This window comes from Bos grunniens, chromosome 26 (assembly GCF_055505025.1).
Source record: "Bos grunniens cultivar Pamir isolate PY7600 chromosome 26, Bosgru_T2T1.0, whole genome shotgun sequence".
NCBI classification, from domain to species: domain Eukaryota; kingdom Metazoa; phylum Chordata; class Mammalia; order Artiodactyla; family Bovidae; genus Bos; species Bos grunniens.
Genome location: NC_141190.1, coordinates 16,235,623 through 16,251,251, shown reverse-complemented (window position 1 = coordinate 16,251,251; position 15,629 = coordinate 16,235,623). Strand labels below are relative to the sequence as shown.

At 37.3% G+C, this 15,629-nt stretch overlaps 1 protein-coding gene and 1 long non-coding RNA gene across 2 annotated transcripts in view; one reads left to right on the top strand and one right to left on the bottom strand.

The window, feature by feature from the left end:
• Window positions 1–15,629, bottom strand: part of LOC147344084 (cytochrome P450 2C18-like) — a 41,367-nt gene that overhangs the window by 12,300 nt on the left and 13,438 nt on the right. The window contains exons 5-7 of the mRNA XM_086378786.1: window positions 14,508–14,684; window positions 10,008–10,149; window positions 7,255–7,442 (exon numbers count right to left, since the gene is read on the bottom strand). Coding sequence (XP_086234912.1) covers window positions 7,255–7,442; window positions 10,008–10,149; window positions 14,508–14,684 — 507 coding nt within the window. The remainder of the gene's footprint in view (window positions 1–7,254; window positions 7,443–10,007; window positions 10,150–14,507; window positions 14,685–15,629) is intronic.
• On the top strand, window positions 8,703–10,846 carry LOC147344085 (uncharacterized). Its single transcript, XR_015155705.1, has 2 exons — window positions 8,703–9,036; window positions 10,439–10,846. It is a non-coding gene; the product is annotated as an uncharacterized LOC147344085 (long non-coding RNA).

Here is a 15,629-nt window from a genome sequence, read left to right as displayed (position 1 = left end):
TTAACAAGGAAACACAAACTTTAAATGATACAATAGACCAGTTAGGCCTAATTGATATCTATAGGACATTTCATCCCAAAACAATGAATTTCACCTTTTTCTCAAGCGCACATGGAACCTTCTCCAGGATAGATCACATCCTAGGCCATAAATCTAGCCTTGGTAAATTCAAAAAAATTGAAATCATTCCAAGCATCTTTCCTGACCACAATGCAGTAAGATTAGATCTCAATTACAGGAGAAAAACTATTAAAAATTCCAACATATGGAGGCTGAACAACACGCTGCTGAATAACCAACAAATCACAGAAGAAATCAAAAAAGAAATCAAAATTTGCATAGAAATGAATGAAAATGAAAACACAACAACCCAAAACCTGTGGAACACTGTAAAAGCAGTGCTAAGGGGAAAGTTCATAGCATACAGGCATACCTCAAGAAACAAGAAAAAAGTCAAATAAATAACCTAACTCTACACCTAAAGTAACTAGAAAAGGAAGAAATGAAGAATCCCAGGGTTAGTAGAAGGAAAGAAATCTTAAAAATTAGAGCAGAAATAAATGCAAAAGAAACAAAAGAGACCATAGCAAAAATCAACAAAGCCAAAAGCTGGTTCTTTGAAAGGATAAATAAAATTGACAAATCATTAGCCAGACTCATCAAGAAACAAAGGGAGAAAAGTCAAATCAATAGAATTAGAAATGAAAATGGAGAGATAACAACAGACAACACAGAAATACAAAGGATCATAAGAGACTACTATCAACAATTATATGCCAATAAAATGGGCAACGTGGGAGAAATGGACAAATTCTTAGAAAAGTACAACTTTCCAAAACTGGACCAGGAAGAAATAGAAAATCTTAACAGACCCATCACAAGCACGGAAATTGAAACTGTAATCAGAAATCTTCCAGCACACAAAAGCCCCGGTCCAGACGGCTTCACAGCTGAATTCTACCAAAAATTTAGAGAAGAGCTAACACCTATCCTACTCAAACTCTTCCAGAAAATTGCAGAGGAAGGTAAACTTCCAAACTCACTCTATGAGGCGACCATCACCCTAATACCAAAACCTGACAAAGATGTCACAAAAAAAGAAAACTACAGGCCAATATCACTGATGAACATAGATGCAAAAATCCTTAACAAAATTCTAGCAATCAGAATCCAACAACACATTAAAAAGATCATACACCATGACCAAGTGGGCTTTATCCCAGGGATGCAAGGATTCTTCAATATCCGCAAATCAATCAATGTAATACACCACACTAACAAATTGAAAAATAAAAGCCATATGATTATCTCAATAGATGCAGAGAAAGCCTTTGACAAAGTTCAACATCCATTTATGATAAAAACTCTCCAGAAAGCAGGAATAGAAGGAACATACCTCAACATAATAAAAGCTACATATGACAAACCCACAGCAAACATTATCCTCAATGGTGAAAAATTGAAAGCATTTCCTCTAAAGTCAGGAACAAGACAAGGGTGCCCACTTTCACCATTACTATTCAACATAGTTTTGGAAGTTTTGGCCACAGCAATCAGAGCAGAAAAAGAAATAAAAGGAATACAGATTGGAAAAGAAGAAGTAAAACTCTCACTGTTTGCAGATGACATGATCCTCTACATAGAAAACCCTAAAGACTCCACCAGAAAATTACTAGAACTAATCAGTGATTATAGTAAAGTTGCAGGATATAAAATCAACACACAGAAACCCCTTGCATTCCTATACACTAATAATGAGAAAACAGAAAGAGAAATTAAGGAAACAATTCCATTCACCATTGCAACGGAAAGAATAAAATACTTAGGAATATATCTACCTAAAGAAACTAAAGACCTATATATAGAAAACTATAAAACACTGGTGAAAGAAATCAAAGAGGACACTAATAGATGGAGAAATATACCATGTTCATGGATTGGAAGAATAAATATAGTGAAAATGAGTATACTACCCAAAGCAATTTATAGATTCAATGCAATCCCTATCAAGCTACCAATGGTATTCTTCACAGAGCTAGAACAAATAATTTCACAATTTGTATGGAAATACAAAAAACCTCGAATAGCCAAAGCAATCTTGAGAAAGAAGAATGGAACTGGAGGAATCAACCTACCTGACTTCAGGCTCTACTACAAAGCCACAGTCATCAAGACAGTATGGTACTGGCACAAAGACAGAAATATAGATCAATGGAAAATAGAAAGCCCAGAGATAAATCCACGCACATATGGACACCTTATCTTTGACAAAGGAGGCAAGAATATACAATGCATTAAAGACAATCTCTTTAACAAGTGGTGCTGGGAAAACTGGTCAACCACTTGTAAAAGAATGAAACTAGAGCACTTTCTAACACCATACACAAAAATAAACTCAAAATGGATTAAAGATCTAAACGTAAGACCAGAAACTATATAACTCCTAGAGGAGAACATAGGCAAAACACTCTCCGACACAAATCACAGCAGGATCCTCTATGACCCACCTCCCAGAATATTGGAAATAAAAGCAAAAATAAACAAATGGGACCTAATTAAATTTAAAAGCTTCTGCACAACAAAGGAAGCTATTAGCAAGGTGAAAAGACAGCCTTCAGAATGGAAGAAAATAATAGCAAATGAAGCAACTGACAAAGAATTAATCTCAAAAATATACAAGCAGTTCCTGTGGCTCAATTCCAGAAAAATAAACGACCCAATCAAAAAAATGGGCCAAAGAACTAAATAGACATTTCTCCAAAGAAGACATACACATGGCTAACAAATACATGAAAAGATGCTCAACATCACTCATTATCAGAGAAATGCAAATCAAAACCACTATGAGGTACCATTTCACGCCAGTCAGAATGGCTGTGATCCAAAAGTCTACAAGCAGTAAATGCTGGAGAGGGTGTGGAGAAAAGGGAACCCTCTTCACTGTTGGTGGGAATGCAAACTAGTACAGCCACTATGGAGAACAGTGTGGAGATTTCTTTAAAAACTGGAAATAGAACTGCTTTATGATCCAGCAATCCCACTCCTGGGCATACACACTGAGGAAACCAGAATTGAAAGAGACACGTGTACCCCAATGTTCATCGCAGCACTGTTTATAATAGCCAGGACATGGAAGCAACCTAGATGTCCATCAGCAGATGAATGGATAAGAAAGCAGTGGTACATATACACAATGGAGTATTACTCAGCCATTAAAAAGAATACATTTGAATCAGTTCTAATGAGGTGGATGAAACTGGAGCCTATTATACAGAGTGAAGTAAGCCAGAAGGAAAAACATAAATACAGTATACTAATGCATATATATGGAATTTAGAAAGATGGTAACAATAACCCTGTATACGAGACAGCAAAAGAGACACTGATGTATAGAACAGTCTTTTGGACTCTGTGGGAGAGGGAGAGGGTGGGATGATTTGGGAGAATGGCATTGAAATACGTATAATATCATATATGAAACAAGTCACCAGTCCAGGTTCGATGCATGATACTGGATGCTTGGGGCTGGTAAACTGTAACAACCCAGAGGGATGGTATGGGTAGGGAGGAGGGAGGAGGGTTCAGGATGGGGAACACGTGTATACCTGTGGCAGATTCATTTCGATATTTGGCAAAACCAATACAATATTGTAAAGTTTAAAAATAAAATAAAAACAGATTAGTAGTTATCAGGGGCTAAAATTGGGGGAAATGGATTGGTTGCAAAAGGAGAATAAGGGAAATTTTCAAGATGATGAAAATGTGTTATATCTTACTTGTGGTGGTAGTGACATAACTTCACATATTGGTCAAAACTCTTTAGACTCTGTACTTAAAAGGGTAATTTTTCTTTTACATAACTTATACCTCAAGTGAAAAATAGAAGAAGATATTGTCACAAAAAGCACACGGTAAAAAGTGAGTCTTCTTCCTATCTAGCTGCACCAACTCATTTAGACTTTTCAAAAATAATCATTCCCACCAACTAGTTACATGTGCTTTCACAGATTATGCATATCAGCAGATAATCCTATATACATTTACGCTACTTAGCATTTTCTTCTCTTTTTACCCAGTGACAAACATCCACTAGATTTTGATTTTTTTCTATAATGAAATAATTTAGATATTGCCCTATGTCAACATATATGCTTCTATTGCTGCTAAGTCTCTTCAGTCATGTCAGACTCTCTGTGACCCTATGGACAGTAGCCCACCAGGCTTTTCTGGCCATGTGATTCTCCAGGAAAGAATACTGGAGTGGATTGCCATGCTCTCCTCCTCCAGACACAGGATCAAACCTGTGTCTCTGATGACTCCTGTACTGGCAGGCGGGTTCTTTAGCACTAGCTCCACCTGGAAGCCCGTCAACACATACACATCTGCCTTATTCATACTACACAATATAAATGTGCCATTACACTTACAATGAACATTTAGTAGCTAAAAATACTTTTTTTATTACAAGTAATGATGCAAGGATGCATTTTGATATTCCTTCACAAGCATTTGTAGTAGATACCAAGAATTATAACTCTTGCATTATAAGATATATTTTATTTTTTAATAATTATGGCCAAAATGTCCTTCAAAAAAAGAAAAAAAAGATATACTTATTTACAGTCTTATCAGTGGCACCTGAAAGTACTTGTTTACGTATATCCTCACTAGTAAAAGATTTTTTTCAGCCTTTAACTTCATCATTCTGATAGACGAAAATGTCTCATAGTTTTAGCTCATATTTTAAAATATATGTTACATGGTTTAATTCTGGCAACATTTTGAAGTAAACACGATTAGTATTATCGACAGTATACAAATGTCTTCAGTAGGACATGAATAATCACACAAAGTGACATAAATAGGAATAAAAATAGATTCACTTCAGTTCCAGTAACGTTTTGACCACCAAATGAAATTGCACTAAATGTATATTTGTTTTTAATTTTTCAGGTTTTTAGTGTTGCAGAATTAAGGATGAGGGAGTTCTAAACCCATGTGAGAGGGAAAAAAAAAAAACTTAGAGCAGCTCTAACATGGTAGACTTGCGTGATCTATGGCTACTTATATTTAAAGCAAGTCAAAAGTAAATAAAATTTAAAATTCAGTTCCTCAGTTGCATTAATCAACTTTCAGGCATTCACTGGGCACATGTGGCTAGTGGTTGTCATAAGGGGCACACAGATATTCAGAATCCCATCTTTCCCAGAAGATAGCAGTAATAATTTCAACCTTAAGAAACTCACAACCCTTTTCTCCTCAAAGTAGAATTTTTAGTTATTTTATTTTTATATATAATAGTAACATATGCAGTCTTCAAAATAGAATAGCTTGTAGGATGCCAACTAGAAAGTCTGAATAAAAACAGAAACCATGTGTTAGAAAGCACTGGAAAACTGCTGACTAAAATTGGTCCCCAGATTCCAGATGCAAGAAACTTGGGAAGGCAAATTGGCATCTGCAGTCAGTTTTTGACTGTGTACATATACAATTCTGAAATAGGAGGTGTTTTATAATTCTGTCTAGTGGAGGAAAGATGAACACTTTCTGGGAGAAGACAGACATCACCTAAGACTGCGTTTTTTTCTTATATAATATCTGAGATTAAGCCATACTTATTAGGCACAGAAAAGGCAGTACTAACTGAACACCCAAAAGAAATATATATATACATAATAAAAACATACCCACAGTATGGAAAATTTCCCACCTATTTTATGAAGCCAGCATTACCTTGATATCAGAAGTCTGACAAAAATTTTTGAGAAAGGATAATTGTAGACCAGCCTCTTACAAATTAAAATACAAATGTCCTCAATAAAATGTAGCAAACCAAATTCAGCTTTTTATATATGAGAGAGACAGAGATAGAGGGAACAAAATATATACTATATAAACAAATGCAGAGAATCCATTTGATCAAATTATACACACATTTGTGGAAAAAATTAGATTGTGAACAGCAAGGGAGAGGGGAAAATAGGGAGTTCCTAATCAATGGGCATAAAATGTTTGCCAAGGATTTGGGGGAGAGAGGGATGAATAGACAGAGCCCAGAGGATTTTTAGAGCCATGAAACTACTCTATATAATACTACAATGATGGATACATATCATTAGACTCTTGCTTGAACTCACAGAATGTACAACAACAAGAGTGAACCCTAATGCAAATGATGAACTTTGGAGGCTAATGATGGTCAGTATAGGCTCATCAATTGTAAAAAAGTGTACCAGTGTGGTAGAGGATATTGATAATAGGTGAGGCAGGAAGTATATGGGAAATCACTGTATCTTCAGCTTAAAATTGCTGTGAACCTAAAACTGCTATAAAAAATAAAGTTTATCCCCCAAATCATACAAAAATAGGATTAGGAAGTATTTCCCTAATCTGCTTTTTTAAAATATTTACGAAAATGTACATAAAATATCATTCTCAATGATGAGATATATAACCCTCACCTCTTCCAGGATATCATAAATGAAACAACAGCCACTATCCCCACCTTGTTCAATATTATCCTTGAAATCCTGCTAGTGTGATAATGCAATAAAGTAAATCAAAGTCATGAGAATTGGAAAATAAAGAAAAAAACAAATATTAAACCAGATGGCAGAATTGTGGTGCATATAGATATTACAAATAAATCTACAAACAAATTATTAACAATGATATATGAATTTGGAAAGGTTGCTAGATATAAGGTCATCAAGGTAATAAAATCAATTATATTTCTATATACCAAAAAAATGGAAAAAGCAATTTTAAAATTATAAAATGTATAATAAGATCAAGAATATTTCTTATCTGAGAAAAATATAACAGATGTGCAAGTCACTGTACTAAAAACAAAACAGTATCAAAAAAATTAAAGAAAGTCCAAATTAACTGTATCTGTGAATTGAAAGCATCAGCATGTCAAGATGTCAATTTCTAAACTGATTTGATACTACCATGAAAAAAATCACATCTGAATGTTTTGGGTAATTGACAAATTAATACTAAAATTTACCTGGAAATATAAACAGCTAAGAGTAGCCAAAACAATATTAAAGAAGCAGAACAATTTGGGAGACTTAGCCAGATATCGAGAGCCATCATAAAGATTTATAGCCACAAACTGGAAACAACACAAAACCCATCAAGCTGCCACATGTATGATTTTTCCAATTCTCTCATCTTGAGGACTGAAATCATACAGTGAATATGGGAACTTCAAGAGTGTTGAGGTCACTGTAAGAGAAACAAATTTACCTTTGGGATGAGGTAGTTTCTGAATTTAATGTCACGGGTCACCGCATGGGGCAGATTGGTGGGGATGAGGTCAATATATCTCTGGATCTCGTGCACTACAGCATCCATGTAGGGCATGTGGCTTCTGTCCTGCATGCAGGGGCTCCGATGTCTGCCGATCACACGGTCAATCTCTTCCTGGACTTTAGCTGATAAGACACAAGTAAGACTACTGGGAAAAAGAGGAAAACACATGCCACATTTTCATACCAAATCAGGGTGACATAAAACTCTGTAAAGGTATTCCAACATAGTTATAAACATCAATTATATGTCCAGAAATACACCTAGACTTAGAGAGTTTTCATAATACAAGTACAAATGACACTCATACAAGCTAGGCTTTGGGATAAATCTGTGCTGCTGCTGCTGCTAAGTCACTTCAGTCGTGTCCGACTCTGTGTGACCCCATGGACGGCAGCCTACCAGGCTCCCCCGTCCCTGGGATTCTCCAGGCAAGAACACTGGAGTGGGTTGCCATTTCCTTCTCCAATGCATGAAAGTGAGAAGTGAAAAGTGAAAGTGAAGTCGCTCAGTCATGTCTGACTCTTAGCGACCCCATGGACTGCAGCCTACCAGGCTCCTCCATCCATGGGATTTTCCAGGCAAGAGTACTGGAGTGGGGTGCCATTGCCTTCTCCAGGGATAAATCTGTGCACACCTATATATTAGCATGAAAAGTGAAAAAAGTGTTAGTCGCTCAGTCATGTCTGACTCTTCCTGACCCTATGGACTAGTAGCCCACCAGGCTCCTCTGTCCATAGATTCTCCAGGCAAGAATACTGGAGTGGATTGCCATGCCCTCCTCCAGGGGAATCTTCCCGACTCTTGCCTCCTGCATCGCAGGCAGATTCTTTACCATCTGAGCCACCAGGGAAGCCTATATATTAGCATGCATGCGTGCTAAGTCGTTTCAGTCATGTCCAACTCTTTGCAACCCTATGAACTGTAGTTTGCCAGGTTCCTCTGTTCATGGAATTCTCCTGGCAAGGATACTGGGGTGGGTTGCAATGCCCTCCTCCAGGGGCTCTTCTGGACACAGGGATCGAACCCGCCTGTCTTACATCTTCTGCATTGGCAGGCAGGTTCTTTATCACTAGTGCCACCTGGGAAGCACATATATTAGCATGATGAAACACTTTAAACACAAACGGTATATTATTAACTCAAGAGATGTCTGTCATCACATGTAGGAGACAGGAAGAATAAAACAAAAGCAGGCCCCAGCAAGGGCCGCAAAAGAAGTTTATTGATAAACTGGATGCTATAAGGCATGAGACTCTTGGAACAAGTCCAGAGGGAACAGTTCATAATCATGAAAACAAGATATGATCCTGGGGTCGGAAAACCGACCCCAGACTGTTTCTCGACTGGCCTCTCAGAGAGTCACATGTTTTATATATCTGGTGAAAAATCTGTAGATAAGAATATTAGTCTTAGTTACTGATTTGTTATTGATTACTGTTTCTTAATTACTAAATGGTTAATGATCATTTTGTTCTTTGGCCCTGAAGGCTACACAAGTTATAGTTTAACTCCCCGCATGTTCTTTCCTTCACGGCTGAGGGTATAATAAAGCCGGCTTGGATTCAGGCGCTGCACCTTCGCCTTGGAGTGGTGTCGGCTCCCTGATCCTCGCTTTTCTATGAATTCTTGTGTCTCGTTTCTCATTCTCTCACCGTATCACGCTTTCGGAAACCCTGCTTGTTGAGCTGGTCTCGACAATCACAGAAAGAAAAACAGGTATCAAGTATTATTTTCATATCAAAATAATGTACGATGTTTTACAAATCAAATTCTATAACTGATGTATGTATGGTTTGCAATTGTATATGTATTGTGTGTGTGTTTATTTGCAACGTGAAATGCTATCTTATTTAATGTTTAAAAAGGGAAAAAATTCTTTTAGGTACAGTTCAGTTCAATTCAGTCGCTCAGTCATGTCCAACTCTTTGCGACCCCATGAACCGCAGCACGCCAGGCCTCCCTGTCCATCACCAACTCCCGGAGTCCACCCAAACCCATGCCCATTGAGTCGGTGATGCCATCCAGCCATCTCATCCTCTGTCATCCCCTTCTCCACCTACCCCCAATCTTTCCCAGCATCAGGGTCTTTTCCAATGAGTCAGCTCTTTGCATCAGGTGGCCTTTTAGGTACATATTCTGTCTAAAGAGCATATATCTTTTTCTAAATCTAACCTTTTAAAGTACTTCTCAGACCAAAAATTTTCTCAGGCTTTCTCACCAGATTTCTAGAATTTCTGCTATACTTCAACAATATAGCTCCCATCTTCCCTACCCTAGCATTATAATGCTGCATATTTAGAACAGGGAAAGATTTAGGTAAAAATACATCTACCATTCAAAGTGGCCACTTCTTAAGAAAACTAATAGTCCATTGTAGGCCAATTTATGCTGGTTGTGCCTGCTGCAAATCCCTTCCCATGAAGTCCAGATACTTAACCAGAATTTTTTATTGATGAAATCCATAGCTTTATTGCCTTTGATACTGCTCATACTGTCTTCACTTTTCTCAGCAATCCTCCCTACTATACAAATTTGTCTTACTTTCACCTTTTTTTTTTTTTTAATATTTGGGCAGCTTATAGTGGGTGGCAAAGAAATTTCAAAACTAAAGCTTCTCTAAGAGAAATTATAAGACAGAAGACCCAATATCTTCCCCGAAACTCACCCTGCCCACCATGTTATCATACCTGTGACCTCTGGGTGTTTCAGCAGCATGAGGAGCCCATATCTCAGCGTGGTGCTCGTTGTCTCTGTCCCAGCTCCAAACAAATCAGACACAGATGCTATCAAGTTTTCAAAAGTAAACTCCATCTCTTGATTGTGTTTTTCCTATAAGTTATTTGATGTAATTATCTGGTAGTTTGCCAGTATAAATAATTAAAATCAATCCAAAATAACACACTGTTACAAAGCTAAACAAACCTAGACACTCAAGTGCAGTACTACAACAACCGGCAAAGTGTGTGGACTGGGCCAATGCAGTCTTGATTTCCTACTCCTCATCCCTAGCTTGCCTAAAAACTTCATTCCAAGCCTCTTTTGCAGGCACACTGGTGAAGCAACCTACTTCTTACCAAAGAGCTTGCTGATGCCAGTTTCTCTCTTTCTTTCTTCATAGTCAAAACACAGATACAGACGTAGAAGTGGTGCAGTCATCATTTTGAAACATGAGTATCCGAACATAAAGATGAAACCTACATACTTAAATATGCTGAAGAAAAATGGAAGGCACTTGAGTTCAATGTACACGTCATGGCTAGCCCTGGACTTCCCAACATAAGAGTCTCTGTGAATCCATTCTTTTTCTTTGTAATATATTCTAGGATGTGCTGCTATGTTAGCTTTTGCACATTTTCAACTTCTTCATGTGTCTTTAGGCAGAGTCCAGATAAAATGGTTTAAAAGGAAAAGAGAATTGCAAACTCTTGATTCTGGTTTATAACATTTTTCAAGATATGGCTCTAATTTGCTCATTTCTATCAATAAGGTTGTGTTTGCCTACCAATAAAAAAAAAAGTTAACAGTGGTTTAAAGAAATAGTGAGTTTATTTATCCCGCATACAAAGACAAAATGGGGCCGGCCACTACTGTATTCCAAGATGTGAGGCAATAGGCAGCTTGGGCGAGGAAAAGAGTGTAGATGCTCAGAATAAGGAATTGACTGAATAAAGCTCTCACAAATTGGAAGTTGGGAGAGTAAAAGCCCTTCACAAGGACAACTAAGGTGGGTTTAGAGGAGGGATATATGTGACATAAAATTGATAATAAGAATGGGACAATCTGAAATACTGACTACAGAGGTCATGAACATACCCAAAATAATCATTTCTTCCTATCCAGTCCTCTAGACTAGCATTAATTTAATAAGGCTCTTATAATCCCCAGGTGACCTGTGGCATGCCCAATATTATAGAATCCAACACCATTAAGATAGACTTAACCCTATCACAGTTGTACCTGATAGACAAAAGTAGTTATCCCCATTGGTAACATCAACTTCATACAGTTTCTAAGTTTGTCAACTCAAAATTACTCTGAGACCAAGAAGGAGAGTAGAGTTCTTACAAATCGTTATTGCTATTTCTATCTGTTCATGTGAATTTGAAGAATCAATGGTTATGTACACATAGCCTATCAAAACTAAACTAGCCTATACAAAACCTTGCTGAAGGAAATTAAAGAAGACCTAAATAAATGGTAATACATCCCATGTTCATCTATTGAAAGACTTAAAAGTTAAGATGGCATTACTCCCTAACTGACCTACAGATGCAACATGATCCATGTGAAAATGGATCAGATTCTACTAGGATGGTTAGAATCAAAAAGACAGATAATTCGAAGCACTGTCAAATATGTGAATAAATTGTAAGCTTCATACACTGCTGGTGAGTATATAAAATGGTGCAGCCAATTTTATGTGTAAGTTTTCTTCTAGATTTATAGCTTCAGTTCTTACATTAAGACTTTGATCTGCCACACTTCCTTCGAAGGTTAAATATAAAGTTATCATCTGTCTGTGCTGAGCTCAGTTGTGTTCGACTCTTTGTGACTCCATGGACTACAGCCCACCAGGCTCCTCTGTCCTTGGAACTTCCCAAGCAAGAATACAGGAGTGGATTGTCATTTCCTATTCCAGGGATCTTCCTGACCCAGGGGTTGAACTCCCATCTCCTGTGTCTCTCGCACTGGCAGGTGGATTCTTTGCCACTGTGTGACCTGGGAAGCCCACCAACAATTCTATCACTAGGTATATACCCAAGAGAAATTAAAACATATGTGTATACAAAACCTGTGGGGCTTCCCAGGTGGTGCTAGTAGTAAAGAGTCCGCCTGCCATTACAGCAGGAGTAAAAGGTATGGGCTCAGTTCCTGGCTTGGGAAGATCCCCTGGAGCAGGCCATGGCAACCAACTCCAGTATTCTTGCCTGGAGAATCCCATGGACAGAGGAGCTGACAGGCTACAGTCCATAGGGTCGCAAAGAGTTGGACATGACTGAAGCAACTTAACAAATGCACACATACATAAAACTTGTACATAAATGTCCACAAACTCATAAAAACCAAAATAGAAGGAACCAAAATGTCCATCAACCAACAAACAGATATACAAAATGTGGTATATCCACACTGAAATGCCATTTAATCATTTAAAGGAATGAAGTACTGATGTATGCTACATTATCAATGAGCCCTGAAAGCATTAAGTGAAAGAAGCTAGACACAAAAGACACATATTGTATAATTCCATTAACATGAAATGTCCAGAATAGCAAACTTATAAAGATGGAAGATAGGTTAGTGACGCCTAGAACTGGGGAGACTGGGGAGGAATGAGGGTGACTCCAAAAGCATATAAGATTTCTTTTCAAGGTCATAAAAATATTCAGAAATTGGTTGTGGTGGTAGTTGTTCAACTCTGTGAAAATATTGAATTGTATACCGAATGTGTGAGGGATATGGTATATAAATTATACTGAATAAAGATAAAATATATATATATATAAATATATACTATAAAAAAATAAATATGATAGTGAACTCCAGAGAAACAATAAGGGTTTTAAACATAGCACTGATGAAACAGCCACTGTTAAATGGAATACCAGACATCTTAGAGCCTCCTTAACCCAGGATTAGTGGAGAGACTTCATAGCGCAATGAGAATCCCTCAAATTATGTGCAAAATATCAGGAACTCATATAGGTGCATCTTTCTAGGACAGTTTCCTTACTCTTAATCAGATTCTCAAATCAACTGGGCCCCAGAAGGACAAAAATCATTGCCCAAGCACCAGAGAAAGCAGAGAGCAGATTTGCTTCTTCCTTGCTCCTGTTTCTTTAAGCCACTCCATGTGCTTCCCTTCATTCTGTTCAAAACACATGATTTGAGCAGTCCAGTGCAAATTCATGAACAATTCTTCAAATGTCATCTTCATCAGCATCTTTGGCTCCTTGCCATTTTAGCCTACTAACTGTTTTCTCATTTCTGCCCAGTGCTACAAAGTGGTTGAATAAAATAATCATGGCCTCAGATGAAGAAATTTCTTTCTCTAGAATTAGTTTCTACAGTGCTTTTTACAGCTTTTACTGGATCCGGCCTTTCCCCAGTTCAAGAACGGCTTTGCACCTACACAAATTTTTTATGGCACCTATATTGCTCTTGCCACAATTTCCAACTTGACCCTACCACTAATCACATTCACTATTAAAATTTACTATCTGAATTTTTCCCTCCTTAGTTGAACTTTTCAGATAACAAATTTGATCTTTTTACTGAGACTTCCCAGACACTCCCTATAATTTGGCTCTCATTCTCTCTTCTAACTAAAACTAATATTTATGGATCTTTGATAATATGACAAGATGGACAGATTGATTTTATTTCAGAATCCTCTGCATTTCCATGTTCCAGACTTTCATCAAGCCAAAGTCCAAAGAAATTAAAAATCTCATAGCTGGTCCTTGAGCTCCATTCTCATTGTACCAGTCATTCTACAGAATTCCCAGGATAATCTTCCCCAGTAATTATTTGCATTCTACTCTTGTTCTGGTTCATACATCTACCTGATAAAAATCGAAATTTCTAATGCCAACTTTCATGTTAACTTGAAGGACACCAACTTCCAACTCTATATCTTTCCAGAATCATTTTTGGTTACACTCAGTTAAGGCTTCTCTCTTCTACCCACCTAGTCTCTACCACAAACACCTCTGAACCTCTCATGACATCATTCTACCAATCTGAAATTCCCTCCCCGATGACTTATTGCAAATATTTGAAGATATACGTCAAGCTTCAGGACATACAGGAAACCCAAGCAGGCTAAACCCTTCCTTCTCACTCTCCCACATGCTATGTGAAATGATCACACCCACTTTCCCTTTATGGCTCAGTATTTTGTATTTCTCACTTGTCTGCACTTTGATTTCACCTGAGATGTGTGTTCTCTTTCTTCTCATCTAGCCTATTAGTACCCAACAGACAAGGTCCATGTATCCCAGTTATTTAACTATTCAATTTTAAATCTCCCATGATGCTCAATCCAGATCCATGCACAAATAGTACCCAAAGTGCTAATCAAGCATTTCTTCTCTAACCATTAAACATCCCTAATAAGTACAGAACAAGTTAATGAACAAAAAAATTCAGGCAAATAGATAACCAATCTGTCATCAACATTTTACCTGTTCCATTTTGATCAGGAAACAATCGATGAAGTCCCGAGGATTGTTAATATCCAGAGTTGCTTGATGTTCTTTTACTTTCTTCAAAACATAGCTTCTTATATAAGCAAAATTTTTAAATAGTTTGTTATGACTCCCTGGGAAATAGTCGATGAGAATAGGGAAAGTGTTGCAGACCTTAAAGATTAAAAATATGTATTTATTAAATTAAAAATATATGTTGAACACATATATACCATATGCCTAGCCCTGGTTAGAAATTGAAGTGAATAAAAATGGTCTATATCTTCAGGGGGAGCTTTTTATATTATACATATAAAATAATTCTTTATGCTGATAGAGGTATTTAAGGGAGAAAACTCTGACCAGGTGATAAAAGTTGACAGTAATTTCCTATAGTCATACAACAACCTTATGTTATTAAAGCATTTTTATGTCAATTCTCTCTTTTTCTAAATTAATTCTTCTTTACAACCTTGAAATACAGAGTAAGATGAATTACTATGATACACATTTTATAGATGAGGACAGAGGTTAAGGAAGTTTGGAAGTTTTATCATCCCAAGCCCAATCACCTGGTCAGCTAGGACACCAACTAAAGCATCAAACACCCCTGCCCTGGCCAGTGTTCCCGGTGGCATCTCTGTTCACAAACTTTCTTCCTCTCTGAAAGAGATATTCTCTTTCTTCCTAAAGTAGGATATTTCTGCTAAGTAATATGATGAGGAAATCACCAAGTGCGATTGGAGGACAAGCCTGTGCACAATGGAAACCTTCCAGTAAGGGCCTGGACGTTCATTGAGTGCTGTGGGCATGCTTCTGGGCAGTCACCAAAGTAGTTTATGGAAACTGGGTTTTGGTGGGGTAGTAGAAAAAAACCACTGGCCAGGGAGTCAAGAGTCTTGAATTCCAGCTTTATATTCAGGCTTTTCTTTTCTTTGTAAAATAAAAGCACAGCCACCTTTCCCAGATGTTTACTTTATGACACTAAGGCAGGATTGTTACTTTCAAACATTCACTTAGAATAACATCAGCAAAAATGATGCAGTAGACAACTCAGAAGGCCTTAAAAAGCGTCAGAAAATTAAGCAAAAACTATCAGAATCAACTTGTCAGAACTCC